This window comes from Sceloporus occidentalis, unplaced genomic scaffold (genome assembly GCF_023333645.1).
Source record: "Sceloporus occidentalis isolate IW3139 unplaced genomic scaffold, rSceOcc1.0.p SCAF_118, whole genome shotgun sequence".
In the NCBI taxonomy this organism is placed as follows: Eukaryota; Metazoa; Chordata; class Lepidosauria; order Squamata; family Phrynosomatidae; genus Sceloporus; species Sceloporus occidentalis.
Genome location: NW_028317098.1, coordinates 349,419 through 376,781, shown reverse-complemented (window position 1 = coordinate 376,781; position 27,363 = coordinate 349,419). Strand labels below are relative to the sequence as shown.

Sequence of the window (27,363 nt, the reverse complement as noted above, 5' to 3'; positions counted from 1 at the left end):
GTCATCAGGAATGACAGAAGATGAAGTTCAACAACATCTAGAGGGCCACCTGTCCTAGCATTAGTTAGCCTCTTCTTCAGTTTCCTCCCAGTTGCTTGTTTTTCATGGGTTGGCTGTATCCTGCATTTCCTCAGCCTGTTTCCTGTTTAACTTGGAAAAATATTTACAATTATTTTTGGAACTAGAGTATGGAAAACTGCAGGAGTTTCCAGTTCACCTTTCTCTAGTGGTTCTCAGCCTTGGTTTCACCAGATGTTTGGGATTTTAGTTCCTACAGCCAGCATGGCCAATGGTCAGAAATTCTGGGAGGGGAAGTCCCAAACTTCTGGGGGAACAAAGGTTGAGAGCAACTGTCTACACCACACCATAAGTTACCAGTGTGCATAAATGTATTTACATATTGAGGAAAACAAGGCCTCCAAAAGATTTTAATACGATCACAGCACTGCATGAGCTGTGACCATTTTTGTGCTGAAGCAGTGGGATAACAGGCATACACACTCACATTCATCAGCAGTTAGTAAGAGGGGAGGAAAGAACTGAAGAATGCAACAAATCTTGCATGCATAGTAGTTGGAACAGAGTCCGGAATTCTTTTTTTTTTTTTTTAAATGGAAGAATGCAGGATCAGTAATCCATGTGTGCTAGTCTGGAAATAAGATCAAGTAGTTCAGAAACCCAAATCTTTTGGGGGAGGGATCAGTAGATGTGAACTTTGCAAACATCTCTAAAAATATCTTAATCATTCCCCCTCTGCCATATTTTTCAACTCATACACAAGATATGTTTGTATTTCTCCTTTGGTCCATTTCTAATTCTGTTGCTCTGCTTGCAGGAAGAAAGATAATTGTGCTAACTACTATCCCATTCATTGTACAGTGCCCCTGCATTATAGGCGGTTGGGCTATACGTGGCTTTTAGTGTACATGCTCAAGCCACACGAGGTGCAAGGGGCAGCGCATACCATTCAGGTGAATGGGGCATGCACCCGCGCCGCCATGCACACGAGCCCCATTCAAATGAATGGGATTCCAGCATAGGAGGAATTTGACTTAAGCGGGGGGGGGGGAGGTCCGGAACGGATCCCCCGCATAAGGCAAGTTTCCACTGTACAACAAAGAACTAGTCCTATTTTGTGCAGTCTAAAGGAATACATGCAATACAAGTTTTTTGAAAAAATTGGAATACCCAGCATTTTTCAGGTGGATGAAAATGACAGCTTTGTTTGGTACAGGGATGCAAGTTCAAAACAAGGGAAATAATATCTCAATGCAGGCATATAGAACCTTTTGCCCTCCAGATGTTTTTCGGACACCAGATTCCAGAAACTTGAGCCAGATGGATTATGGATCCAAAACATCTGAAGGACCCAAGACAAATGCTTCCAAAACCTTGCCATAGTCACAACACACCTGAAAAGTGGGATTTGTTTATAGCTGGGAAAACAAAGAGGATGTCAAAATGATTTGACCAAACTTCCATTGATCAGTTCTTTTCTACACATTAAACATAACAAGACCTGCTTTCATGTCAAGGAGAAGAGATACAGCAAGGGTCAACTGGAGATGGAGTGTATGAGTCAAAAATTGTTCAGGCTAAGGGATAAGTTGATATTTATCCTAACAGAAAATTCAAAGTATATTAACTTCCATTAAAAGTAGACTTAAGGCAATGAACTCAAAAGTAAGCAAAAGTTAAAAATTTTAAAAAATGCAAGCAATATCTAGAGATGAAATTCAATTTCATTTGAAAACATTTAGGAATTATGCAAATACATGAATATTTGGTGTTCCCATACTGAAGCTTCACATTTAACATTTCAGTAAGTACATATTACCCTCTGCTATCAGGATAATACTGTCAAACTGGAGAATGTAGCCATTGGTTTATTGCCAGCAAATAATAACTATCCGATTCAAGACAAGGCTCCAAAGGTAAGATACAGAATCGTGTGTCTGATATGCAGAATATTTCAAAGCGTGGCACACTGTAAAAACATTTTCCTAATAAAAGTTTCATTTTTCTTTTTTTTTTAAAGGGATCATCATGTAATATCTTCATATGCTTCCAAAAGATAGGGCCAAAGCTACAATCCAATGGCAAATGAATATTACACTAACTCCACATGTTTCTATGTGACACAAAATTTAGGTATTTGTTGTAATCAAATAGACAAAATATCTCTGGAGGTTCTGTGGGCATAAGCATCCACACACACCTATAGACATTTAAAGCTAACAGGTCAAAGTAGACTTCATGATCCAAGACGTTCTGTTGGTCCTGATCACCACCTCCAAGACCCACCAGTCAGAGAATGGTTGTTCAGGAGGACTATTGCAGCAAAACTGTGAGTTGGGACTTTGGCTCTTTGGAGGACAGAAGCGAATGCCAACTTCCACAACAATCAGAAAAAGACATACAAGCATAAGGTGGACAGTATATACTTGTATTAGGTCGTATGCAGTACAAGGAAGGTTTAATGCATTCTTCTTCCCCTACAATCCTGACACAGATTTCCCCTCCTTTTCCTGTGCCCCAATTAGGAAAGAAGTTCCCATTGGCACCAGCCAAAAATGAAAACAGAAATGAGTGCCTTGCATTGGCAGGTCTCACTGATCCTTGCTGATTGAGCTAGTCTTCACTTGAAGGCTGAGAAACAGGATTGCTGAGTGGAATGACTTTGCTACTACTAGTAGTTAGAACACCTGGAAACATGGCCTAAATGCTGTATGTATGCTTTTGTAAATGGTAGATATTCTAGCTGGGCATACTTTTCATGCTGCTGGCACCAAAACAAAGGAATTAAAATAATGTACAAATATGGATGTCAACAACAACTTAATTTATCCTTGTCTGGGTTATCAGAATAAAACCAAAGGTACTAAAATGAATGAAGCAGGTTTCCTTTCTTCCCACAGTGCAAATGGTAGTGAATGGATTAATTCTTCATGATGTGGGAATGACAGGTGCTAGCTGTGCATTAAATATATGTCCAACCTCCCCACACACAATCTGAACTGCTGCTCTGAATCAGCTTGTTTCACTGGGGTTGTACATATGTCTGAAGCAAGGTTGGGCAAATAGGAATCTGCCAGATGTTGCTGGACTGCAAGTCCCATCAGGACTAGCAAGCATAGCCAATGGTGAGGAATGCTGAGCTTTGCAGTCCAACAACATTTTCAGGACTTTGCCCACCCCACCTTAAAGAAAATGATTTCTGAAACAGGTTACATGTGGCATTACATTTTCAGCGAAAACTGTTCTCATATGGAAATATACATTTGGTGGGGAGCTGCTTACAGTTTTCACCCAAAATAATACCAAACAGTAATATCAAAAATCCATAGTGTGTTGATGTCCTTCTTATACTCCCTTGTGGGGAAAATGTAGCATTTCATTTACACAAGAATCAAGAAAATAATAAAGCAGCAAAATGATAAGGGGAAAAAACGGAGAAATTGATATTTCATAAACAAACTCTGTTGTCAAAGTTTCATACAGTATAAAATATAATTATTTTTACAATGGATTAAATACTTTTGATTTTTAGCAGACTTTACACATTAGCATTGCAGGCAATTTTCATTAACTGAAGTAAAATAAGATAGGGGGGAATCCTCACAACTCACTTGAATTTGCATACTTTATGGCACCCTTCCCCACCTGGCACAGTATAGATGTGCAAAATCCACAAAACTGTTCAGGTATCACTGTTTTATTAATTTTGGATATTACCAAATATGAATGTGGTGAGACTACAACCCACACCATCCCCAATCAATATGAACACACTAGTTGGGGATGATGGAAGTTTTAGCCCAGCATATCTGAAGGATGCCAAGTTGGGGAACATTGCTTTGTAGGACGAAATTGCTGGCTGCTGTTATCAACAAATCCAGAACAGTGGGACATTAGCCTTCTGTATATCTGTGCACTGGGATGAACAGGCATAAGGGCACTCCATTCTCTACTTCTTCTTCTAGTCCTAGTATCTGGAACATACTAGCTATTACAAGTAATAGGAGATCTATTTGCATGCACATCAGTTACACCCCTCTAAAAAACCCTGGAGGCTTAAGTAATGTGAATGAAAGCACCAAGGAAGGAATGGCATGCATTTTAGGCATCCTATTTTGAGCAGTAGTCAGTATGTGCACCAAAGGATGTCTATTAACTTATAAGGATGGGGAAAATGATGTGGGAACCTGGGTCCCATGGAGTCCAAGGCCTGTTCCTTTTCATTCACAGAGTAGTGCCCATGTCATTAGTGACCACGATAATAATTTCTTCTCTGCTATAACAACAGATGAGTCATGCACCCCCAATATTCACAATATTTAAGAGAACACCTATTTGCACATTTGGTTTTAAAAGAATTCTATCCAGATTTATATATGTACATAAAAAGATACCTGATTGGAGGTAGCCCTATTAACATAGCAGATAGTTAATAAACAGGTAAAACAAGACCGGGGAGTGGGGAACCAGAATATGTTCAAGGAATAATGGTTTCAAATAAAGCCTTGATTTAGGCAGGCCAGGTGTGGCTCACACACTTCAACTTCAAATCTCTGGGAAAAAATGAAACAAAAGTCCTCCCCCAAATCAAAATCAAATGTGCATCCAAACACATAACGCAACCACTTTCCAAAATGTAAGCAGCAATGGCATCTGTCTTTGAAGTATCAAAGGAATAGAGTGGCCTACTTGTATCTTACCAAATCTGCAATTATTTTAAATTTGGGAGAGGCAGGTGCAACATAGGGAAGATGCTCAGATATTTTCTTACAGCAAATATGAACCGAAACCTTGTTTTTAATAAACATATATTTACCGTCATACCTAAAAGGGGAAGGTTTTAAATTGGTACACTGTCCTTAAAACACATGTTTAGCAGTAAAACACCTCAATTTAATGCAGATAGATGTGTAAAAAAAAAATCATTCTGATGGTGGTAATATGTCAGTTCCAAGTCGATCCATGTAGCCTTTAAATGAAAAAGGAAGAAGCCTCGTGTTATTGACATACATTTCTGATTTTCAGCTTGCTTTATATCAGGATGCCTTGTTCCCCATAATACCACTCAGTGGATCAGAAGTGGTGGTAAAAGTAATTCCTGGCATTCATGGCACCTTGGGTCTTGCTTGAAGTCAGGCTTAGGGCAAGTAAGGCTATGACAATGTTAAGTGCAAAAGGAGAGCAGGGAGGTCATGAAATGTACTGTGATGCAGAGCCAAGTCCTATCCTGTCCCGACTCCATCTTAAGTAGGGAGAGGGTCATCATCTCCTTTATTACACTTGCATTTGCAGCAAAGAACAAAAGGGGTAGCGAGTAGAAGAAAAGGTGAAGCCACTAACAATAACAGACCAAAGCCTGCAAAGATCCCCACGACCTGGATTTAAAAATAAAACACAAAACAAATTTTTAAAAATTAGAACAGAATGAGTGGCAACGGCTTAATTATTTTATTTAATAAGCTCAAGGTATCACTAGATTTCAAAACAAGTACAAACTACACAAATACCTGCAGAACACTAGTGAATTCATAAAAGCAAATAATTTTAGCCGTTACATTAACTTTTGCTTCCTGGAGAACTGGAGACAAATTTGCTTATCTTTATTAAATTTCTATTTCAGTGCCAAGGAGATGTCCAGCCTTCTCCTTTCCCTTTTTCCTGAAGAACTCACCTGAAAATGGGCTAATTGGAAGGACTTTTGTCAAAACTGCCAACTGACATTTTGTAGCTCCCTCCCTGTCCATCATTCTCTTATGAAAATCTCTTGGAAGTTGGCCTTTGCCTGGTTGAATAACAATTGTGCCAGGAATGTAGGCACAAACTCAGCATGGGAACGAGGGCAAGAGAACAGACAACAAGACACAAGGACTGTGTTGTGTTTCCCTAGAAAGGAAAAGCCAAGAAGAAAGAAGAGCCTTGGCTGATGGATCTGTTCGCTCCTCCTTTTTTCTTAAGCTACATGCAAGAGGGATGATCATCCTAATGCCTACTTGCCAAGTACCTTGAATAGTGGAGATTCTGATGATGAACAAGATGGGTTTGTGAATCCTCCCCAAACTGAGAGTCTAACTGACCCTCCAAGTACTTAAGCAGCTAATGAATGACAGAGTAACTTGTGACACACAGAAGAAATGAAAGCAACCCTGTCACTTGCCACACTAAATCACAGGAGAGACTGTGTATCAGAGCAGAGGACTTGTGACTCCTTCAGCTGCTCTTAGAAACCATGCTTATGAAGCTGCCTGGTTACAAGACTCTTCTACAACAAATGTGAAACAAAAGCACTAGCATGTTAGAAAAGTTTATAGACCATAATTCCTAAAATCCTCCACCAGCAGTGCCATTGACTTTTGCAAGCTCTTGTTCTTTCGGTCACAGAATGGCCATCCCACCCCCCCTCCACGCCGGAGGCTGTGGAGCTGGGATGGGCTTTTTGCTGCCCTCCTACTGGTGGAGACCAGGGCAGTTAAAATCATGCCATGGCTTGTTGCCATGGCATGAGGCTTTAGGGGGTGTGGTTAAGGACATGCTTTGCCTGTCATCCCCTGGGTGTCTCATTCCTGGATTAACCATCGACCCACCCACCCACCGCTGGTATAGTGTGAAGTTTCACTTGGTCGCCTAGGGGCCGTGTAGGAATTTTTCCCCTTTTCCATGGGGTTTTTCGCCTACCCCATACTGTTTCCAGTGGCATAAGGGAGATTGGCTGAGGTGGAGTCACAATAATACATGATTTGGTTTGAAATTTGTTGATTCTAATTGGACGTATTTATTTATACTTTGCATAAATCCTTGGATTTGATCTCGGCGAGCACCTTGGACACCCTACTGGGTGTTAGGAAAATTTCTGGAAGCACCTCTACGGGCCTTGCGACCTGGGGGGGTGGATGAAAGGAATGGACCTTGGGTCTGGCTGGAAGGTATACCCTGACTTTAATCTTCGCAGATTGGGAAGGGGGACTTCTTGCTGGGCTTCCTTATGCGAGCTGTCCAACGGCAACCCAACTTATGGACTGTCGTTGAGGGCCCAGGTGTTATCGTCCTTGATAAGCTGCAGAGGTAGTCTGCGGTAAGACACCGGTATGCAGCTTTCCCTGTCTCCCACATTTGTTTTGGTTATGATACTAGTTGCAGTTCCATTAAGAACTTAATAAATAGGTCAATAAATGGCCCTGTTTTTAACCCATACAACTTGTGTCTGGTCTCTTTATTCCAGGGGTAGGGTAGCAATGGGGAATTAAAGTACTACCACATGATCCCACAAACCACTTTATCAGTCCAAGGACTCAAGCTCCAGAGGTTTCTGGGAACAAATCACCCATTTTGATCCCTATGGACAAAGATTTTTGGAAATCAGGAATGTAACACCTCACAGAATGAGTGTTCACATGGCACCAACACTCTTTGGCAAATATGGCAAAGGCTTGTAAAACTACAAATCCCAGGATTCCATAGGATGGGGCTACAACATTTAAAGTGGAATGAAATTCTAAAAGAGCTAAATATTTATTTTATTTTATTTGCTACATAAATTAACATGGGGTGGGGAGGAACCCATAACTCTTGAAGTTATAAACCTATATATTTCACAGCAACTTGGTGAACCTTTCAGTAGAGGACAGAACAAGTGAGAGAGTGGGGTGAGAAGATTACACACACCTTCCTTTACATATTATCCTGCATGTGGTAGATAGGAGGAAAACTAAAGGACTGAGCAATGAGATCCAGCAACTGACTTCATATTAAACATGGATGCCATGTTCAGTCTAAACCACCTTGAGTTACATTTGAGGAAGAACAAACATAGACTCAATAAATGAATGAGAACTTAGTTTAATAAATGATTAAAAATCTTTAACTTGCTCAGATTGCCAATAGCTACCTGTGTAGAGGGTACTAAAAGGTAGGATTCCACTAATTTAATAACTGCCCTGCCTAATAGACAGGTAAGGAGTTTTCTATAGTTCATGCTTGGCTTTTGGCATAATGTACATAAAATGTTTGGGTCTGGGTCCCCATTAAAACAATAAATGAAGGGGTGGGGGAATCCAATGTTAACTACAGCCAAATCATCATGAACCCCTTTCTTTCTTTTTCTTTATGTTTTCTTCATGTTTATTACAGTGGGTCCTTGGGGTTTGGACTCAGGACCCCTGTGGATACCAAAATCCATGGATGCTCACATCCCATTATATACATTGTGCTAGTAAAATGGTGTCCCTTATATATAATGGCAAATTCAAGGTTCTTTGGAATTTATATTGTTTGGAATATTTTCAAGCTGTGGATGACTGAATCTGTGGCTAAACTATCCATGGATATAGAGAGAGCCTGAAATGAATTTTCTTCTACCTGGTATTGAAAAATCCACTTTTTATCAGCAGGTGGCACTGTTGAACAACATTCATGCTGAATGGTGCAGCACAAGTTATTTTATTATGTAATAGAATACATGGTGGTCTTTATTGGATGTTTTTAAAAGGCTATAATATCTTTTTAAAAAACAGGAGGAGAGATAGTGAAGTTATGATCGTGTTTAACATATGCTTCAATGCACATACAAAAAATATGACTGCTTCTCTCTTCACAATTTCACCTGTGAAGTGCAAGAAAGCTTTACACTGCAATGCTATGACCTTTAGAACAATTATTATCCCATTCCTCTTTAATATTATTCTACTGATTTTGGATCATTTTTGCTATCAAGATGAAGACTATTTGAATTGGCTAGCAATTTGTCCTCTGGCCTCTTAATGTTTATTACAGTGCTATTTTGGGTTTGAGACACATATCTATAAATCATGTGATCATTCTTTCCACTCCCCACCATCCTTCCAAAGAAAAGCCCAGCAATGCACCCTGACAGCTAGCTGGAATAAAGATGCCAGTTTTTTTCTTTCCACCTAACTCCAAGTCAGGTATTTTCCCTGCAGTAATTCAATGATGTAATCAGTCAGAATGGTAATTAATAAGAATGTAGACCACAGTCAAGAAATCAGAAAAAAGCTAGGACTTGGAAGGGCAGCTATGGAGGAACTGTTAAGATCCTAAAGAATAAAGATATAACACTGAATACTGAAGTTAGGGTGGTCCATGCCACCGTACTTCCAATTTTTATGTATGGCTGTGAAAGTTGAACAGGAAGAAAACCCCATTTGAAACGTAGTGCTGGAGAAAAGTTCTACGGATACCATGGACTGCTAAAAAACCAAATGAATGGATCCTAGAGAAAATCAGGTCTGAGCTCTTTCTAAAAGTCAAAATGATTAAACTGAGATTGTCATACTTTGGTCATATCATGAGAAGACATTATTCATTAGAAAAGACAATAATGCTTGGTAAGATAGATGACAATAGGAAAAGAGGAATGGATGGACTCAGTCAGGGAAGCTATGGCACTGAATATGCAGGGCTGAGCAGGGCTGTTGTTGGTAGGGTGACATGGTGAGCTCTTCATGGGGTCACCATAAGTTGATATCAATGTGATGTCTGTCAGTTAACAACGACAATTCAAGGAATATCCAGAAGACTCTGTATTTTCTTTACAAAGCAAGAGTTGGATGTTGATAAGGAACATCAACACCAGTAATGAGATGCTCTTTTTGTTTCTTTTTTGTTGGTAGTCTGTGGAAAACCTTGTACCACTGCCTTCCAGAGAAGAGTGGGCTTTGGATCCACTGAATTCAAAGCTGGACAGGCCCAATCCTGGCCCACCACCTCCATCAGATCTTGAACTGGAGGAGCTTACTCATCTGTGTTGGCCTATTACAAGGCATGATGAGGAAGTGGCAGATTCTCCTCTTTTGGGGGACAGAGATCTCTGTGCCACACAAGTTTCCTGGGACTTCTAAACTAGCCTGGTACGCTCAGATGTGGCAAAGGTGCCATCCATCTACCAGCACTGAGGTAAGATTCAACTGCCATTTTATTTACCTCCTATATATGGATCAGAAGGAAAGCCATGTTGTCCTTCACTGTCTCTTGGGCCAACCTGGCTAATTTCTTTCTATTGCTGTCAAAGGAGGGTGAGGAGACTGTGAATGCAAAGAGTTGCTTAAAAGACCACCAAAACCATCTTCCCACACATTCTGCAGGGGGTTGTATAAGGCAGCAGGGCTTGAGTTGAAATAAGAGATCTGCCATTCTCCTTTTCCCGATTCCATTTAGGAGTATTCTGTAAGAGATTATTCTCCCTATACCTTAGAACTACTTATGCAGAGCTTGACAAAACAGCATTTCCAAGTTGTTTGCTTTCATCAGTAATACTTATAAGCAAATCAAACCTGTAACATAATTTATTTTAAAAATCCTTCCCATTTCTTTGTACCATTCCTTTTCTAATTCACAGTTCTCCCAGTTCACTTTAAAGATAAGCAACAAGAAAGACAGCAAATATGCTAATAAGCAAACTGACACCTACCTGTGTTCTGTGCCAAATAACTGAAGCCCTAGAATGACCTAGCTTGTTTCGGCAAGGTCCTTTGTCATAGTGTATAAGAAGGAAGTCATCCTTTAAAACAGTAAGAGGAGAGGGAAAAGTACATATTTCAGTGGGAGTACGAACTGATACTAGCCAACAATAAAAATTGTATGCAGAAGGGCAGAACCTCAATCCATGTTTATGCAGAAGTAAATTGCACTAAGTTCCTCAAGTTCTGTGCAGGCCCAGGGTAGCCCTCTCTGGGCAAGTCTCCTTGGGGACAGTGTTAAACAGCTGGGGTGCTAAAGAAGACCATATCTCAGGTTGTTTCCCTCTTCATCATGAGGGAAATGAATTTACACCAATGATGGGAGTGGTCTGAATTTTATCCTGGTCAGGGATATGGTTGAGTGCTTGGGAGAGCTTTGGATTCTGCAAATCACCACCAAGCACCTGATTCTTCCTTTTTCTAATTTAGAACTATGATGCTGGAGTGATGAAGGGCATGGAGATTTCTACAGGAAATCTGAGATTGGCTCTTGGTCGCCTTGGTCGATGATCTCCGTCTGGGCATTGACAGGGGAAGTGTGTCCCTGTTAGTGCTCTTGGACATCTCAGCGGCTTTCGATACCATAGACCATGGTATCCTTCTGGAGCGCCTGGCAGAGGTGGGAATCGGGGGCACTGCGCTCCTGTGGTTCCGATCCTACCTCTCTGGGAGGTTCCAGATGGTGCAGCTGGGTGACGTGTGCTCCAATAAGAGGGCCCTTACATCTGGGGTCCCTCAAGGAGCCATTCTGTCTCCCATGCTTTTTAACATTGACATGAAACCACTGGGAGAGATCATCCGGAGACATGGGGCGCGGGGTTATCAGTACGCTGATGACACCCAAATAGTCTTCTCTATGTCTCCGACTGATGCAGTGACTGGGGATGGCATCTCTCCTCTTGTGGCCTGTCTGGAGTCGGTAATGGGCTGGATGAGGGAAAACCGACTCAGCCTGAATCCAGAGAAAACAGAGGTGCTTGTGATAGGTTCCCCTGGCCTGGGGATGGCGGTGATTCCACCAGTCCTGAACGGGATCACGCTTCCTGTGAAGGACTCTGTACGCAGTCTGGGGGTGCTCCTTGACTCGTCGTTCCACCTTACATCACAGGTGGATGTGACGGTCAAGAGTACCTGTTACCAGCTTCGGCTGATACGCCAGCTGCGTCCCTACCTGGGCCAGAGGGACCTTGAAACTGTAGTACATGCTCTGGTAACCTCTCGCTTGGACTTCTGCAATGCGCTCTACATGGGGCAACCCTTGTACCATACCCGGAAGCTACAATTAGTACAGAATATGGCAGCCAGACTGGTTACTGGTACACCCAGAGCCAGTCATATAACACCAGTGCTTAAAGAACTGCACTGGCTGCCTATTCGCTTCCGGGCGCAATACAAGGTGTTGGTTATTACCTATAAAGCCCTAAATGGCTTGGGCCCAGGATACCTCGAGGACCGCCTCTCCCCATACAAACCGCCCCGCACCCTCAGAACATCTGGGCAGCAGTTATTGAGGGTTCCAGGGGCCAGATTAGTCTCCACGTCCAGGAGATCTTTCACCATCTCGGCCCCGACCCTCTGGAATTCTCTGCCCAACGAGCTCCGCTCGGCCACCTCCCTAGCCCAGTTCAAAAAGGGGCTGAAGACCTTTCTGTTTAAGCTCGCATTCCCGGATATAGGCCCCAACTAGCTTTCCCCCTCTCTGCGTCAGCAGTGGCAAGCTGGCCAGAATTGTTTTAATTGTTTCTAATTTTATCTGTATTTGTTTGTGTATTGTAACCTGGTATTTTTAAGATGTTGTACACCGCCCTGATTATATAGAAGGGCGGTATATAAATAAAATTTTTATTTTATTATTTATTTATTTGTTCTCCGAGATCAGAACTCAATGGAGATCTATCCCTTGGCTACTGGGGTGCTGCTGAGTGAACCAAAGTAATAACCCATTGCAGTGGATATGGCCTCCAGTGTGGATATCAGCCACATGTCCTCCCAGTATGGCTCCTATAACCATTCCCATTGCCTGAAAGGACCCCCCCCCCCTCAAAATTGAAAATTATGTCACCAGAAGCCTCCAAGAAGTCCAACTTTCCATTTTAAGGCTCTTCCCTTACTACTGGGGTCCACCTTGGGCAGCAATCATCCACTCATTCAATATTAGTAAAATCAGTGAGTGCAGCACATGGGATCAGAGCGCACTGGATGCCAGTTCCCCATTATTCCCTGTAGCAGTTCACTCATGCAACACAGGGACAACCTCAATGAATTATACTCCCCTAAACTTTGAACTGAATATACAGCATACTTACATCAAGTGATTCCAAACAATACCAGCAAAAGGCATGTTTACAGTTTTTACACATCATTTGGGCACACCCTTCATCCCGTTCAATATAAACTTTGCATTTTGGGCAGCGTTTGATTGGCGCATCATCTTCTTCCATTTTATAAATGGAGCTAGAAGAGACATTTTGTTTTAAACAGTATAAGAAATGTTTCATGTTATTTAAAGCAACAGTTCTTAAGCGCTTGGACACTGTTGAGACTGGAGTTATTTTTACATCTATGTGAATCTGTGATGTAACTGTATACAAATATAGAATTTTGTTTTCCACTAAGAATATCCATATTTTCATATTTGCCATTAAGTCCAAATTCAAATATATCCAATCCAGTAGCAATAAACATGTTCACCACTTCCTGATTTCTACCTAATGCATCCAGACAGAAAAGCAGTACATTGAAGGGTTGGGTTTCCCCCCCAACTATAGGCCTCAGAATCCCCAGTCAATGTAGCATTGTAGCCCCTCAGGGTAATTTTTATAAGCTTTGGTAAACTGTGAAAAACATTATGGGTTCCTCCTAAAATTTCATGTGGTGGTGCTCTGTTATAAGGCTTCATAGCATTGGCACAACTGAAAAGTCTATATTAGGTTACCTTTGTAAGCTATCTGACCTTTCTGGAAACTAAGGCCCCATACAGACAGGCCAAAATAAAGCTGCTTTGGGTCACTTAGGAGGTATGTTGTTTAAATTATGCATGCGTCCTAAGAGCCCAGAAGCCACACCAAAGCCACGATCCAGTCCTAAGGACTGGAGCGCAGCTTGCTTCCACACTCTTAGGATGCATGCATCATTTAAACAGCATACCTCCAAAGTGACCCGAAGCAGCTTTATTTTGCCCTGTCTGTATGGGGCCAAAGTAACATTAAATATGGGATGGATACCTGGTATGGAGTATTTTAATGATACCATGAACCTTCACTCTTAGGCAGGTCATGTAAAAGAGCCATATTGCTACAGGTATCCACACTGACAAGAACATAAGGCTTCATAACTCAACATTTTGTTCACATCATGGCAAATCAACAGTCTCTAGGAAGCCCACCTGAAGGACAGAAAGTGCCACTGAACCCTCTATCTCATACTCTGTGGCAACTGATATAGAGGCTTACTGCCTCTGACATGGAAGAAGATCTGTAGCTATTATGACTAAAGTATTACTTTTCAAACTGTTATGGGAATCTCCTTGAGTATATTTCTAGTTTGAAAAGTAGGACAATTTATCTGCATAAGGTTGGACTTTTTTGCTCATATATGATGATGGAAGGGGAAAAATGGCTTTAAATAGCAGCTGTCTCATAAGACACTTGAGGCAACAACAGTGAATATCAGTCTTTTTTTGTGCTGAGTGAAGGCATAGCTATTAATGTATTAAGAATTATGCCAGCCCTGTTTAGTTATGCATAGCCTTGTACCTTGTCTCTCCTGGAAGAAAGTTGATTGGCATATTTTCCTGACAGCCTTGTCCTGGATGCCAATTGGATTTGCATGCTGAGCAAAATTCTATGTCACAAGCTTTGCATTGTACCAGCTGGGCATTCTGAGGTCCCGATTCCTGAAGCTGACAAACTGCTTGACAAGAAGATGATGGGCACCAAGTCCGACAAGGATCCAGAAGTACTTCTATAGAAAAATAAGGTACCATTGGAAATGGATGTAAGCTCAGTGACAGAACATAGGCTTTGTGTGCCAATGGCCTCAGGATGAAGCACTTGAATCTTGAACTGCAGCTGACAAAGACTGCTGTCTGGAACCCCAGGGACTGACTGTCAGTCAGTGCAGATAACATTGAATTAGGCCCTATACTGACTGGTCTAAAAGGTGGGCCTGTGGGTGAACTCAGGGTACAGCATCCTGTTGACGCATGTCCTGGCTCTGCCCCCAGGGTGCCATAATGCTGTGTGCCACTCCAGACAGCACATAGCATTATGACACACCTCCAACACTGCGTCCAAATGACACAGCGCTGAAGGGGCACCAGACAGCCGTGCCACGGCTATGGTACTCTTTGGAGGGCACAAAAAGGAGCCGCTTTTTGTGGCTCCTTTTTGCGCCCTCCAAAGACAGGATCAGGGCCTCAACATGAGGTTGCCGCAGCCCCAATCCTGCCAGGAAAGAGGTGGTGCCACGCCGCCCCTTAGGGATGGGGTCTGTATAGCCCCTTAGATCGACAAGTAATCTTGACTTACTACAAATCAACTTCCACTGGCAAAATTATAGCTGCAGAATTGACCTTGAATCATGAGGTACCCAAGAGGAATGTCCAAATCACAATTAGACTAAATATTGTATTCTAAAGTGCATTGAAAATTAAATGGATAAGAGACCACCTTTTGGGTAAAGTGCACAAATCCATTTGGACAAAATGGGGAAAAAAACAGGGTGCAGGAGACATGAGTTAATTCTGCTCCTTGTCCCCTCTTTGAAACAATTAATAATGGTTTGCTTACAATGCCATGCTCAAAACAATTTGTTGTGTGAAATACATACCAACTCAGTGCATTTAGTTTAGCTGGTCTCTGAGGGTTTCTACAAGTGACATGAAGGTGGCAAACCTCTGCATGTTTACTTGGGAGTAAGCTCCACTGAACAGAAAGTAATTTATTTTTGAGGAAATATGTACAAGATTGTTCTGTAAGAATGGAATTGGTATCCATCCATCCATCCGTTCTCAGTGTTCAGAACATAACACAGAATTCAGTGGGAAAGACCCATTTTAATTCAATGGCATATGGTAATCAATGCAATTTTTTCCATTTGGACAAATGGGGGACTTCACATACTCCTCTTAGCATGATCTGTGCTTTGAGATGGAAGAAGTATTTAGTTTAAAGAGATTCATGATAAGGACCATGGCTAGCATCCTCTATTTCAATTATGAACTGGTAATCTAGAGTATGCTACAAATTCATTATCATGGCACTATGGCCATGATTGTAAATACCCATCATAACCCACCTTAAACTCAAGGGAGTGGCTCTGAATGATGGATGTCTGCAGTGGAGCTGAATGGGGTGTTTTAGGATGACACAGTCAGCCCTGAGCCATGGTGCAATGAGAAGTAGCTTCATCTTGTTGCCATGCAGCTTTGGGGCAGGAGCGGGCTAACCACATCATTCTGAAGTGCCTCACTTCTCCACACCTCAGACCTCTACTGCTTGAAGCAGTTTCCTTGAGTTTAAGATGGGTTCTGGGGGTCACATCTGGGAATTCCTTGGCGATATAGGCTCTTGGCCAGAATTTTAATTAGATGTTTTTGTTCACTTTCAGACTATTGAAATGTTTTTTTCTAGAAAATGAAGGAAGTATCTTAAATGCACATGTTGTTATTTTAATAATCCTAACTAATGCATGCACACCTGAATGTAAATCCTACTGAAGAATTAGTTTTTAGGTAGCTAGGTACAGGATTGCACTATAAATCTCATTCTTTTTGTAATTAGCTTTGGCTGGATTGGGTCATAAAGTACATACAGTATTTTGTGATCTTGTGGAAACACTTCACTCAAGATCCTCATTAAAAAATCTCTGACAGTAATAAACTAGTAAGAAGATACGGTCCTAGGAATAAGTCTTTGATGTTTTGTTTATAGAGCAGCCTTTTAGAGAAGTCTTCTCCAGGCGTGGGCAAATGTGTGAAAGAGTGGAACTGTGCCTCCTAGCTTCAATTCCAGAACATATGCCTGTTGAAGCAGTGCCTGGGAAAGTTACCTTTTTAGACTCTAACTCCCAGAATTTCCAGCCAGTTTTTTTTAAAAAAAAAATCAAGCTGTGGCATTGGACATGGACTGCTGAAAGTGAACCCTATGCATAGGTTTTGCCTTTGTGTAAGTTTGCTTTTGTGGCTAGAATATTCTGAAAAGAGTTACTATGTGTGTCTATGTAGGTATTTCCACACCATGTTTGGTGCACTTCACTGTAGAGATTTTCAGTCAATTAAACATGGTTAACTTTGTGCATGATTGTGCCCCATGCCTGCAAGAACAGAAATGATGCAGAAATAAAGTTGTAAACATTGGCGGGATACAAACCGCCGCTTTGCGGCGCTTCCCCGCCGCCGCCGTTTGCTCCGCGCGGGAGCTGCAGCAGCCAAACCGCGCGGCTCCCGCACGGAGCAAAAAAGAAGCTCCAAAATGGAGCTTCTTTTGGAGTCGCGTTTGCGACGTAGCGAGGCGCCAGGGGCGCACTCACTACGTCACAAAGGACGCGACACGTCTGGATGCTATGCGTCCAGTACGTAAAGATGGCAGCGCCCATGTGGAAGGGGCGCCACCATCTTGTACGTATAGGATACGTACTAGGGTTAGGGGGGTGCGGAAGCACCACCCCTTCCTAACCCTAGTACGTATCCTATACGTACTATATGGCGGTTTGTATCCCGCCTATGTCCCTCCACCTCACCAGAGGCTATAATAGGATTCAATGATACACTTTAAAAATAACTCTCAAAACTTACCCTGCACTTGCAAAGAAGGCCTATGTACAGATTTAGGACATAAATGTGTATGAGAGATAGCACGAGCAAGCACACTAGCTGGCTCTCTGGGACACTTATCTACTCACTCATATAGCTTTATGAATACATCATGAATGCATATTCTAATGCCTATTAAATACAAATATCTTCAAATATATGGACTAAACATATCACTACATAGTTTGAGTCTACTTGTGGTGGTGTATCTACACAGGCAGAAAAACTCACCCAACTATGGGTCATGTGATTACTGTCATCTTTCAGATTACTCCAATCTCACCACATTGAGTGTGGTGTTATCAGAGTCACCATGGACTGGGAAACTGCTGTGGGGTGAGTACAGATTTTCCTGCCATTGTAAACAAGACCTAGGTTTTGGAGCCAAGACTGCTGCTGCAGTGTACTATACCTCTTTCAAACTGTAGTTTCTTATACCTCTGCATGATTTCCGATGCAACCATATGCTCAATCTGTTGGGAGAAAAGAGAGAAGCAAACAGCTGATTAATGACTGCTGTAACGGAAGTAATGTTAGGCAAACAGAGATACAACAAAGATATTGTACAATAGTTATATATTGGTAACACATATGGGTACACTCCAAGTGTCCCTAACACTAATAATAGAACAAAATTTAAGGTAAATAAAGAGGGTTATGTTCTCAGAAACATACTTCATTTTCTTGCAGATGACCTCGTTTTGGGCAGGCAGCATCAGGGCAACTAATTGCTGTTTCTAGGCCTTCCTTAATCAACAGCTCCACATACTGTTTCAGGCACTGCAAAGAAGTCAAAGAAGGAATAATAAATATACAGTGACAAACACTCACACAAAACATTCAACAAACTTCTTCAGATGCTGTTAAAACAGGTTGAGTATTCCTTATCTGGAATTCAAAAACTGAAATATTCCAAAATCCAAAATTGTCCACAAGGGTGGCTGAGATAGTGGCACCTTTGCTTCCTGGTGGTTCGATATACACAAACTTTGTTTCATGCACACAATTATTTAAAATATTGCATATAAAAGTGCCCTCAAGCTATGTGCATAAGGTATATATGAAACATAAATGGATTTCATATTTAGACTTGGATCACATCTGCATGATATCTCATTATATATATGCAAATATTCCAAAATCTGAAAAACTCTGAAATCCAAAACACATCTGGTCCCAAGCATTTTGGATAAGGGAGAATCAACCTGTATCCTCTTTCAGTGGAGCTTCTTCAATGCTGTGAATACCTCAGCCAATATTACACACAGCTCACAAAAATCAGGGTGGAAACATCTGGCAGTTTCACTTTCTTCCACATGAGAATTCCTCAAACACTCAAGTTATCCTCATCCCATTCAGAAAGGAATTTGCAAATCCTGGTAAGTGCTTAGCAAAAATAAACCAAACAAATTCCTCAACTGTTTGTGATGCAAATGTTCAATAGCCATAGCTATTCTCATCATGGAGAGAACCAATTTCTTTCTGCCCTTCATGCAGCTGTTAAATATGATGGATGTCATAAAAAGTAGCTATGCTAATTTAGTCCCACACATGTGGCTGAACAAACCAGCATAGACCTAAGCAACCTAATTCCTCTGTCAGGAGGGATAAATTTGTCAATTTTTGTTTCCCCAACATATTCATTTTCCCATTTCAGGTTCTTTTCATTGCATTTATGAAAAATTTGCAAATTTTGAAAAGATTTTGTTAAAGAATGGACAAACAAAAATCCTCACCCACAACTCCAGAAAACCAGTCTCCTTATGCAAGTATGCATTTAGTCCCCATCAGATAACTCCAGCGACATCTGACCTGCCCATGGTCCAGTTCATACATTACAAATGAACCATAGTTTCAATATCAGGAAAATGCTCGTGGCATCCACTCAGCCCATACTGATCCACTCTTGTCCTTTCTGGTTCAGAGACACTGCTATGACAGCAAAGGTAACTACAGATATCTGTAAATGGAGCTTGTGTTCAATGCAGGTTCAAAAGATCAAGAGAAGTCATAGTTCACCCAATCTGAGTAGCATGATAATCAAAGTCTGCAGTGAAGTAACATTTGCAAACAGAAATCAGAAAATACACAGACAAGTAGGCACACACATATACACAGAGAGATTTTCTTTTAGTTGTAGCAAGTATAGTTAACTTTTAGTACAGTATGTATGCAATGACACATACACAAACACACGCAAAAACACTTAAGAGTCAGCGTGGTGTAGTAGTTTGAGCACTGGAGTACAACTCTGGATATCAGGGTTTGATTCCCCCCTCAACCATGGAAACCTACTCGGTGACATTGGGTGACTCACACACTCATCCTCAGAAAATTCCACAATAAGTTTGCCTCAGGGTTGTCAGAAACAACTTGAGGGCACACAACAACAACAACAACAACAACATATATGCAAATGTAGCTACATATAAAATATATGCCTACATAAACTATAAAATATATTTAGCATATTTCAAATTGTGATTTGATATATAGCTGTTGGCTAAACCATGGCTTGGTAGAAATGGTTCAACCAGGTTTAAAGTGGGGAAGATTTTTAATTATTTAATTTTATTTATTGAATTTATATCCCACCTTTCAAGCAAAATGGGATTCAAGGTGGGTCAAGGCAATGACAGTATAAATATCAATTTACTACTTTAGACTAGCCTAGAGTTTTGCTCATCCAGTAGCGGTGTGATGTTTTTTTGTTTTTGGAGGGAAGTGGATTCTTTTCAACTGCAAACCACCACAAGACATATCACAAACTACTATCAGCCTGCAAAGGAGCTCATGTGGCACTGTAGCTTCTGATCAAGAAACCCATCCAATCTGTTCACTTCTTTGCTTCCTTCATGGCCGCTGTTCTGGGTTCACAATAGGCAAGGGTCTATAGACAGTTAATTGGGGGGGGGGGGGGAGAGGACTGCTGTTGCTTTGTTTCATAAGAGCAATGAAGTGTTCCCTTCCTGATGTGAACTGCCCACTCCCACAGACCTCCCCAGGATGCTCTTAGCAACCATTAAGCCGTTCCCAACCTCAAGCGTACAATGCCAGAGCATTTTGTTATAATCGTTTTTATTTATATATAGCTCTTTCCACCCACAGTGCTTTATATAAGAACACAAATGAGCCAGGCTTTTGAATAGGCCTGCCAGTGGAATACCCAGGTGGCATTTATTCAGAGCATTGGATAATCCACCAATCTGAAAGGTCGCCATCATTCAGGGTTCTTTCATACAGCACAGAGTATTTATAAAAACAACAACCAAAAACAGAGAATTCAGGATGATTGGATATTAATGGTTATATAGAAGAAATGAACAGTCCGAAAGTAAAAAAAAATGTATAAAACCATTTTCTCCTTTGACTCAGCTCTCTGACTCTATAAACACCATCTTAAAACCAGTGAAAAATATGCATGTATGTCTGGCTATCACAGTATGGAAATCAACAGACTCTCTGTGTACTTTCAATACTTTGCAGTCTCTTGAGGAAGATATCTTTTCCTTTTGATATGTGTGTTTATTACATGAAAGTTAGGTAAAGATAAAGTTTTCCCCTTTGACAAAATTGTCAAGTTGTGTTCAGCTGCAGGGAGCGGTGCTCATCTCTTTTACTAAGCCAAAGAGCCAGCATTGTCAAAGACAACTCTGTGATCATGTGGTCAGCATGATTGAACAGAATGCTGTTACCTTCCCGCTGAAGTAGTACGTATTTATCTACTTGCACTTTTACATGCTTTTGAACTGCTAGTTTGGCAGAAGCTGGGACTAGTGATGGGAGCTCACTCCATCCCACAGTGCGTCTGTCTCAAACTGCTGAACTTGCCATCATCAGTGTCAGCATCTTAACCACTGAGCAACCACATGTATACCACATCAATTCTAGTGTTAACTAATGCAATGTGCCTGCGTCATACGCAGGTGCACTTTACGCGGCTTTCAGCATATGCTGAAAGCCATGCACGAGCCCCATTCATTTAAATGGAGCTCAAGCATAGGCAGAATTCCCTTTACGCTGGTCTGGAACGGATCCCCCATGTAAAGGAAGGGCAGACAGTATGTTAACTAATATATGTCAACAAATATAGAAAACAAAACAGTGGCCAACAGACTGGAAATTATCAATATACATCCCCATCCATAAAAAGGAGACACAAAAGACTTTCCCATGGAAGCAAAATTCTGCTCAAAATATTGAGCAGTAGTAATACAGACTCCAACCATACAAGAGAAGAGAAATTCCAGCGGTTCAAGTGAGTTCAGAAAAGGAAGAGGCATTAAGAACTGAACTGCAAACATATGATGGCTAATGGAGTGCACCAAGGAATTCCAGAAAAAAAATCATCATGCTCTTTATAGAGTATAGCAAAGCTTTTGACTGCATAGATCAGGGGTCGGCAACCTCCAGCCCGCGGGCCGGATGCGGCCCGCGGAGGCCTGGCGACCGGCCCCTGCCTCCCCTTGCCGCTGCCGCCGCCGCCGCGGCGGCCGCCCGTCGCGGCGTTTCGCCGCTCTGGGCGCCGCCATTTTGGGCGGCAAAATGGCGGCGAAGTCTCGCGCGACCTCCCTCGAGGTCGCGCGAGACTTCGCGGCCATTTTAGCTGAAAAAATGGCGGCGCCCAGAGCGGCCTCTGGGGCTATGGGCGCCGCCATTTTTTCACCCAAAATGGCGGCGAAATCTCGCGCGACCTTGGGGGAGGTCGCGCGAGACTTCGCCGCCATTTTGCCGCCCAAAATGGCGGCGCCCAGAGCGGCGAAAAGCCGCGATGGGCAGCCGCGGCGGCAGCGGCGGCGGGCCTTTGAGAGGCCCGCTGCCGTCCCTGGGGCCCTCCAGGAGGGCTCCGAGGGCGGCAGCGGGCCTCTGGGGGGCCCGCTGCCGTCCCTGGGGCCCTCCAGGAGGGCTCCAAGGGCAGCAGGGGGCCTCTGGGGGGCCCGCTGCCGTCCCTGGGGCCCTCCAGGAGGGCTCCAAGGGCAGCAGGGGGCCTCTGGGTGGCCCGCTGCCGTCCCTGGGGCCCTCCAGGAGGGCTCCGAGGGCGGCAGGGGGCCTCTGGGTGGCCCGCTGCCGTCCCTGGGGCCCTCCAGGTGGGCTCCGAGGGCGGCAGGGGGCCTGCTGCCGTCCCTGGGGCCCTCCAGGAGGGCTCCGAGGGCGGCAGGGGGCCTCTGGGGGACCCTTTTCCGTCCCTGGGGCCCTCCAGGAGGGCTCCGAGGGCGGCAGGGGGCCTGCTGCCGTCCCTGGGGCCCTCCAGGAGGGCTCCGAGGGCGGCAGGGGGCCTCTGGGGGGCCCTTTGCCGTCCCTGGGGCCCTCCAGGAGGGCTCCGAGGGCGGCAGGGGGCCTCTGGGGGACCCTTTTCCGTCCCTGGGGCCCTCCAGGAGGGCTCCGAGGGCGGCAGGGGGCCTGCTGCCGTCCCTGGGGCCCTCCAGGAGGGCTCCGAGGGCGGCAGGGGGCCTCTGGGGGACCCTTTGCCGTCCCTGGGGCCCTGCAGGAGGGCTCCGAGGGCGGCAGGGGGTCTCTGGGGGACCCTTTGCAGTCCCTGGGGCCCTCCAGGAGGGCTCCGAGGGCGGCAGGGGGCCTGCTGCCGTCCCTGGGGCCCTCCAGGAGGGCTCCGAGGGCGGCAGGGGGCCTCTGGGGGACCCTTTTCCGTCCCTGGGGCCCTCCAGGAGGGCTCCGAGGGCGGCAGGGGGCCTGCTGCCGTCCCTGGGGCCCTCCAGGAGGGCTCCGAGGGCGGCAGGGGGCCTCTGGGGGACCCTTTGCCGTCCCTGGGGCCCTCCAGGAGGGCTCCGAGGGCGGCAGGGGGTCTCTGGGGGACCCTTTGCAGTCCCTGGGGCCCTCCAGGAGGGCTCCGAGGGCGGCAGGGGGCCTGCTGCCATCCCTGGAGCCCTCCAGGAGGGCTCCGAGGGCGGCAGGGGGCCTCTGGGGGGCCCTTTGCCGTCCCTGGGGCCCTCCAGGAGGGCTCCGAGGGCGGCAGGGGGTCTCTGGGGGACCCTTTGCAGTCCCTGGGGCCCTCCAGGAGGGCTCCGAGGGCGCCAGGGGGCCTGCTGCCATCCCTGGGGCCCTCCAGGAGGGCTCCGAGGGCGGCAGGGGGCCTCTGGGGGGCCCTTTGCCGTCTCTGGGACCCTCCAGGAGGGCTCCGAGGGCGGCAGGGGGCCTCTGGGGGGCCCTTTGCCGTCCCTGGGGCCCTCCAGGAGGGCTCCGAGGGCGGCAGGGGGCCTGCTGCCGTCCCTGGGGCCCTCCAGGAGGGCTCCGAGGGCGGCAGGGGGCCTCTGGGGGAACCCTTTGCCGTCCTTCAGGCCCTCCAGGAGGGCTCCGAGGGCGGCAGGGGGCGTCTGGGGGGCCCGCTGCCGTCCCTGGGGCCCTCCAGGAGGGCTCCGAGGGCGGCAGAGGGCGTCTGGGGGGCCCGCTGCCGTCCCTGGGGCCCTCCAGGAGGGCTCCGAGGGTGGCAGGGGGCCTCTGGGGGGCCTGCTGCCGTCCCTGGGGCCCTCCAGGAGGGCTCCGAGGGTGGCAGGGGGCCTCTGGGGGGCCCTTTGCCATCCCTGGGGCCCTCCAGTAGGGCTCCGAGGGCGGCAGGTCGCCTCTGGGGGGCCCTTTGCCATCCCTGGGGCCCTCCAGGAGGGCTCCGAGGGACGGCAGGGGGCCTCTGGGAGGCCCGGTGCTGTCGCTGGGGCCCTCCAGGGGGCCCTCCAGCGCTGGTGGCCCCCACCAGCTTTTTTGCCGGTCTCTGACGGGGCCTGGGGCCCCGTCAGGGGCCAGCAAAGGTGGGGAGGCCTGGCCCCCGGAGGGTGGAAGCTCCGCCCCGGTACGCAGCCCCGCCCCGGAGGGTGGAAGCTCCGCCCCCGGCACACGGCCCCGCCCCGGAGGGTGGAAGCTCCACCCCCCGCATGTGGCCCCGCCCCGGAGGGTTGAAGCTCCACCCCCCGGCTTCGGCCCCCCAGTCGCCTGAGGGACACCAACCCGGCCCCCGGCTCAAAAAGGTTGCCTACCCCTGGCATAGATCAAAGAAATAGGAGTGCCTATGACAGCATACTACTAGCAGAAAACATCACTGACTTGGAACCATTATTAAAGAAGATCAAAGAAGAAAGTGCACAGGCAGATTTAATGTTGAACATAAAGAAAACAAAAATAATGACCACGGAGGACCAAAATACATTTAACCTAGACAATGAAGAAATCAAAATAGTAAAAGAGTTCCCATACCTTAAATCAAATATTGAGCAGGAAGGAGAGTGTAGCCAAGAAATCAGAAGAAGACTAGGAATGGGAAGGGCAGCCATGAAAGAGGTAGAAAATATTCTGAAGTATAAAGATATATAACTGAGCACTAAATTCAGAATCATCCAAGCCACAGTATTCCCCACCACTATGTATGGATGTGAGAGTTGGACAGTTAAGAAAACAGATAAGAAGAAAATCAATTCATTTGGGATGTGGTGCTGGAGAAGAGTGCTGGACGACCAAAAAGACAAACAAGTCCTTAAGCAGATCAAGGTGAAATCTCCCTGGAAGCCAAGATGGTCAAACTGAGGCTGTCATACTTTGGGCACAGCATGACAAGGAATGACTCATTAGAAAAGGCAATAATGCTGGGAAAGGTGGAGGGAAGTGGAAACAGAGGCAGACTTCATGCCAGATGGGTGGTCTTAATTAGGAAGAACATGGACCTAAGCAAAGAAGTGGAGGACAGGGAGTCTTGTCGGTGCTACATCCACAGGGTTGCCATGGGTGGGGGAATGACTCGAAGGAAGTTAACAACAACAAAACTCAGGCTTCTTTCTTCCAAAAAGCTCAAGGTTCACCCCTCGCTCCCATCCTCATCACCAATCATCCTCACAAGAACTTTCCACTTTAACTAGAATGGCATTGGCCAAAGTTCACTCTTTAGTATTTTCCATTACTAGGGACTAGTAATGTAATTAATGTAAGGGACTAGATATGTAAGTATATTATGCAAACTACTGCCAATGTTTGCACATTCACGTTAATGCTCAATAGTCTTCACTTTCCTGAACAAATTTGCATCCATTTTCCCTTTCTCTGCTGAAAACGTGCAGCTATGCAAGTCCACACAAAGTGGGCCGACAACCACATGTTCGATAATGCATAATCACATGGACAATCCCGAAGTAAGAAATTTCAAGCGAGGTTTCCCTAGTCCCACTCCAGCCATGCAGCACACCAATGTCTGTTCTTTGAATACCGTTGTCCTGATCACCAGCTGCCCCAGTTACATACTGCCCCTTAGTCCTTCTCTCTGTTTTTCCTTCATCTTTGTTTCTGCTTCCCTTCCCTTCTTTTTTGAAAAGTAGTGGGGGATAGGCTTTACATATAAGATTTGGAAAAGGGATCCTGTAACTGTAATCCTTAACAGATCTTGGACCAGGATGAGATTACCTAGATTACCATCAAGTTGGACAATGATGGTGATATCTTTCCTGGTGGAGGTTAGGAAGATGGCACAGAAGAGTTGGCAACAGGAACAGAGGTTTGCCTTTGCCCCCCACCCTGCTCTCCATTCGCATGGTGACAGCTGGGTGCGAAGGGATGGCTGTGGTTTTACCATACTGCATCCTGCTCAAAGACCTGTGAAGGATTATAGTTGCAGGAATCCCTTCCTGAATCCAATCTGGCAGTTCTAGAGGTGGGTGATTTCCAAACAGCTGAACTGGATCCTGTTAGCCTCCCTCAATTTGAACTCCAGAACAAATCAAGCACAGTGTCAAGAAAAAAAGACCATCACCTTACCTATGGGAGAGCTCTATTTGCCAACCAACTTTCCTGTTTGGCCTTTAGAAAGAGATATATTTTTGTTTTCTTTAATATCATAGTGTGCTGTAATGCTGTTTTTTTGTTGTTGTTGTTTTTGTTTTGTTTGATTTTTTTGCTGGTTTTTTATTTCTTATTTCTTGTTCTGTTTTAATATGCTATTTATATTGTCTTAAGGTCAGTTGGTTCAAAAATCAGCTGCCTCATGAAACAAACAGAATACTAATATTACAAAAAATACATGAATACATGAGAATAACTCAATATCATTTACCCACACACTATACCTGAAGAGTTTCACTGAATCATTTCTATAGCAACAGGGACTCTATTGTTTGGCAAGCATCTGTTAAATCTCCCACTCTGGTTCCCCCTCTACCACGTTTTTCTTCCAAGACAATAACTAGAAACTGACAACTGATTTATTGAACATATACCCAGCATTTTTCTATATTAGGATGGGAATCATGCAGCCCTCCAGATGTTGCTCAACTGCAACTCCCAGCAGTCCTTGCCAGCATGGCCAATGGTGAGGAACGCTGGTACTTGCAATCCAACAACTTGAGAAAGTTTGTATAATTCTCACCCTATTCTACATATTAGTGCAGGAATAGTAGATCTTGTTGGAAGAGTAGAAGCTACCTTTAAAAAAAAAAAAAAAAAGCTAGATAGTTAATTCCTCCAAGACTCCCATATATTCCAGTTAAGAAGCCTATCTGTGTAGCCCTGTGTTAAAAATTTCTCCCATCTCTACTTCATGCCTCAGATTGATGGGAGGTTTTGGCACACTGTGGAGGATATAAAATGGTGACCAGATTGACCATGCAGTTACTGTTGCTCCCACTAGCAACGGCACAACAATTTTAAGAGAGAAGGAAGGAGAGAAAGCTACAGTATGCTACAGCTACTACTAACGGTTAACCCAGAGATTAAAAACTTTCCTTTTGATTGTAACTCCAAGAAACCTTCCCCACCCAGCCAGCAAACATGCCCATGGTACTCTGGAAGTTGCAATCCAAAAAAGTTTAGACTGAACCCCACCTGAGAAACTGCTATGGAATTATTCTTCCTTCCTAGCGAAATTTGGTGACACTGGCCTAAATCAAGGACAGGAATCTTGTGGAAAGTTGCTGAAATGTAACTCCCAGCATTCCTCATCTTGGTGATGCTGACTATGGCTGTTGGAAGTTTCAGTCCAACAACTAGAGGACTGTACAATTACCAACCCTGATCTAAATGCAACCACTGGTCACAATTAAACTAGACATGATGAAACAATGGGATTTCCGTATGTAT

General features: G+C 44.6%; 1 protein-coding gene across 2 annotated transcripts in view; it reads right to left on the bottom strand.

Moving 5' to 3' along the window:
* Positions 1-612: 612 nt before the first annotated feature.
* Positions 613-27,363, bottom strand: part of LOC149282336 (E3 ubiquitin-protein ligase RNF144A) — a 73,811-nt gene continuing 47,060 nt past the window's right edge. For both annotated transcript variants that reach the window (XM_089498293.1, XM_089498292.1), the window contains exons 3-8: positions 17,977-18,081; positions 17,714-17,774; positions 14,243-14,450; positions 12,794-12,941; positions 10,439-10,528; positions 613-5,393 (exon numbers count right to left, since the gene is read on the bottom strand). In XM_089498293.1, the coding sequence (XP_089354419.1) occupies positions 5,262-5,393; positions 10,439-10,528; positions 12,794-12,941; positions 14,243-14,450; positions 17,714-17,774; positions 17,977-18,081 (744 nt within the window). In that variant the 3' untranslated portion in view covers positions 613-5,261. The remainder of the gene's footprint in view (positions 5,394-10,438; positions 10,529-12,793; positions 12,942-14,242; positions 14,451-17,713; positions 17,775-17,976; positions 18,082-27,363) is intronic.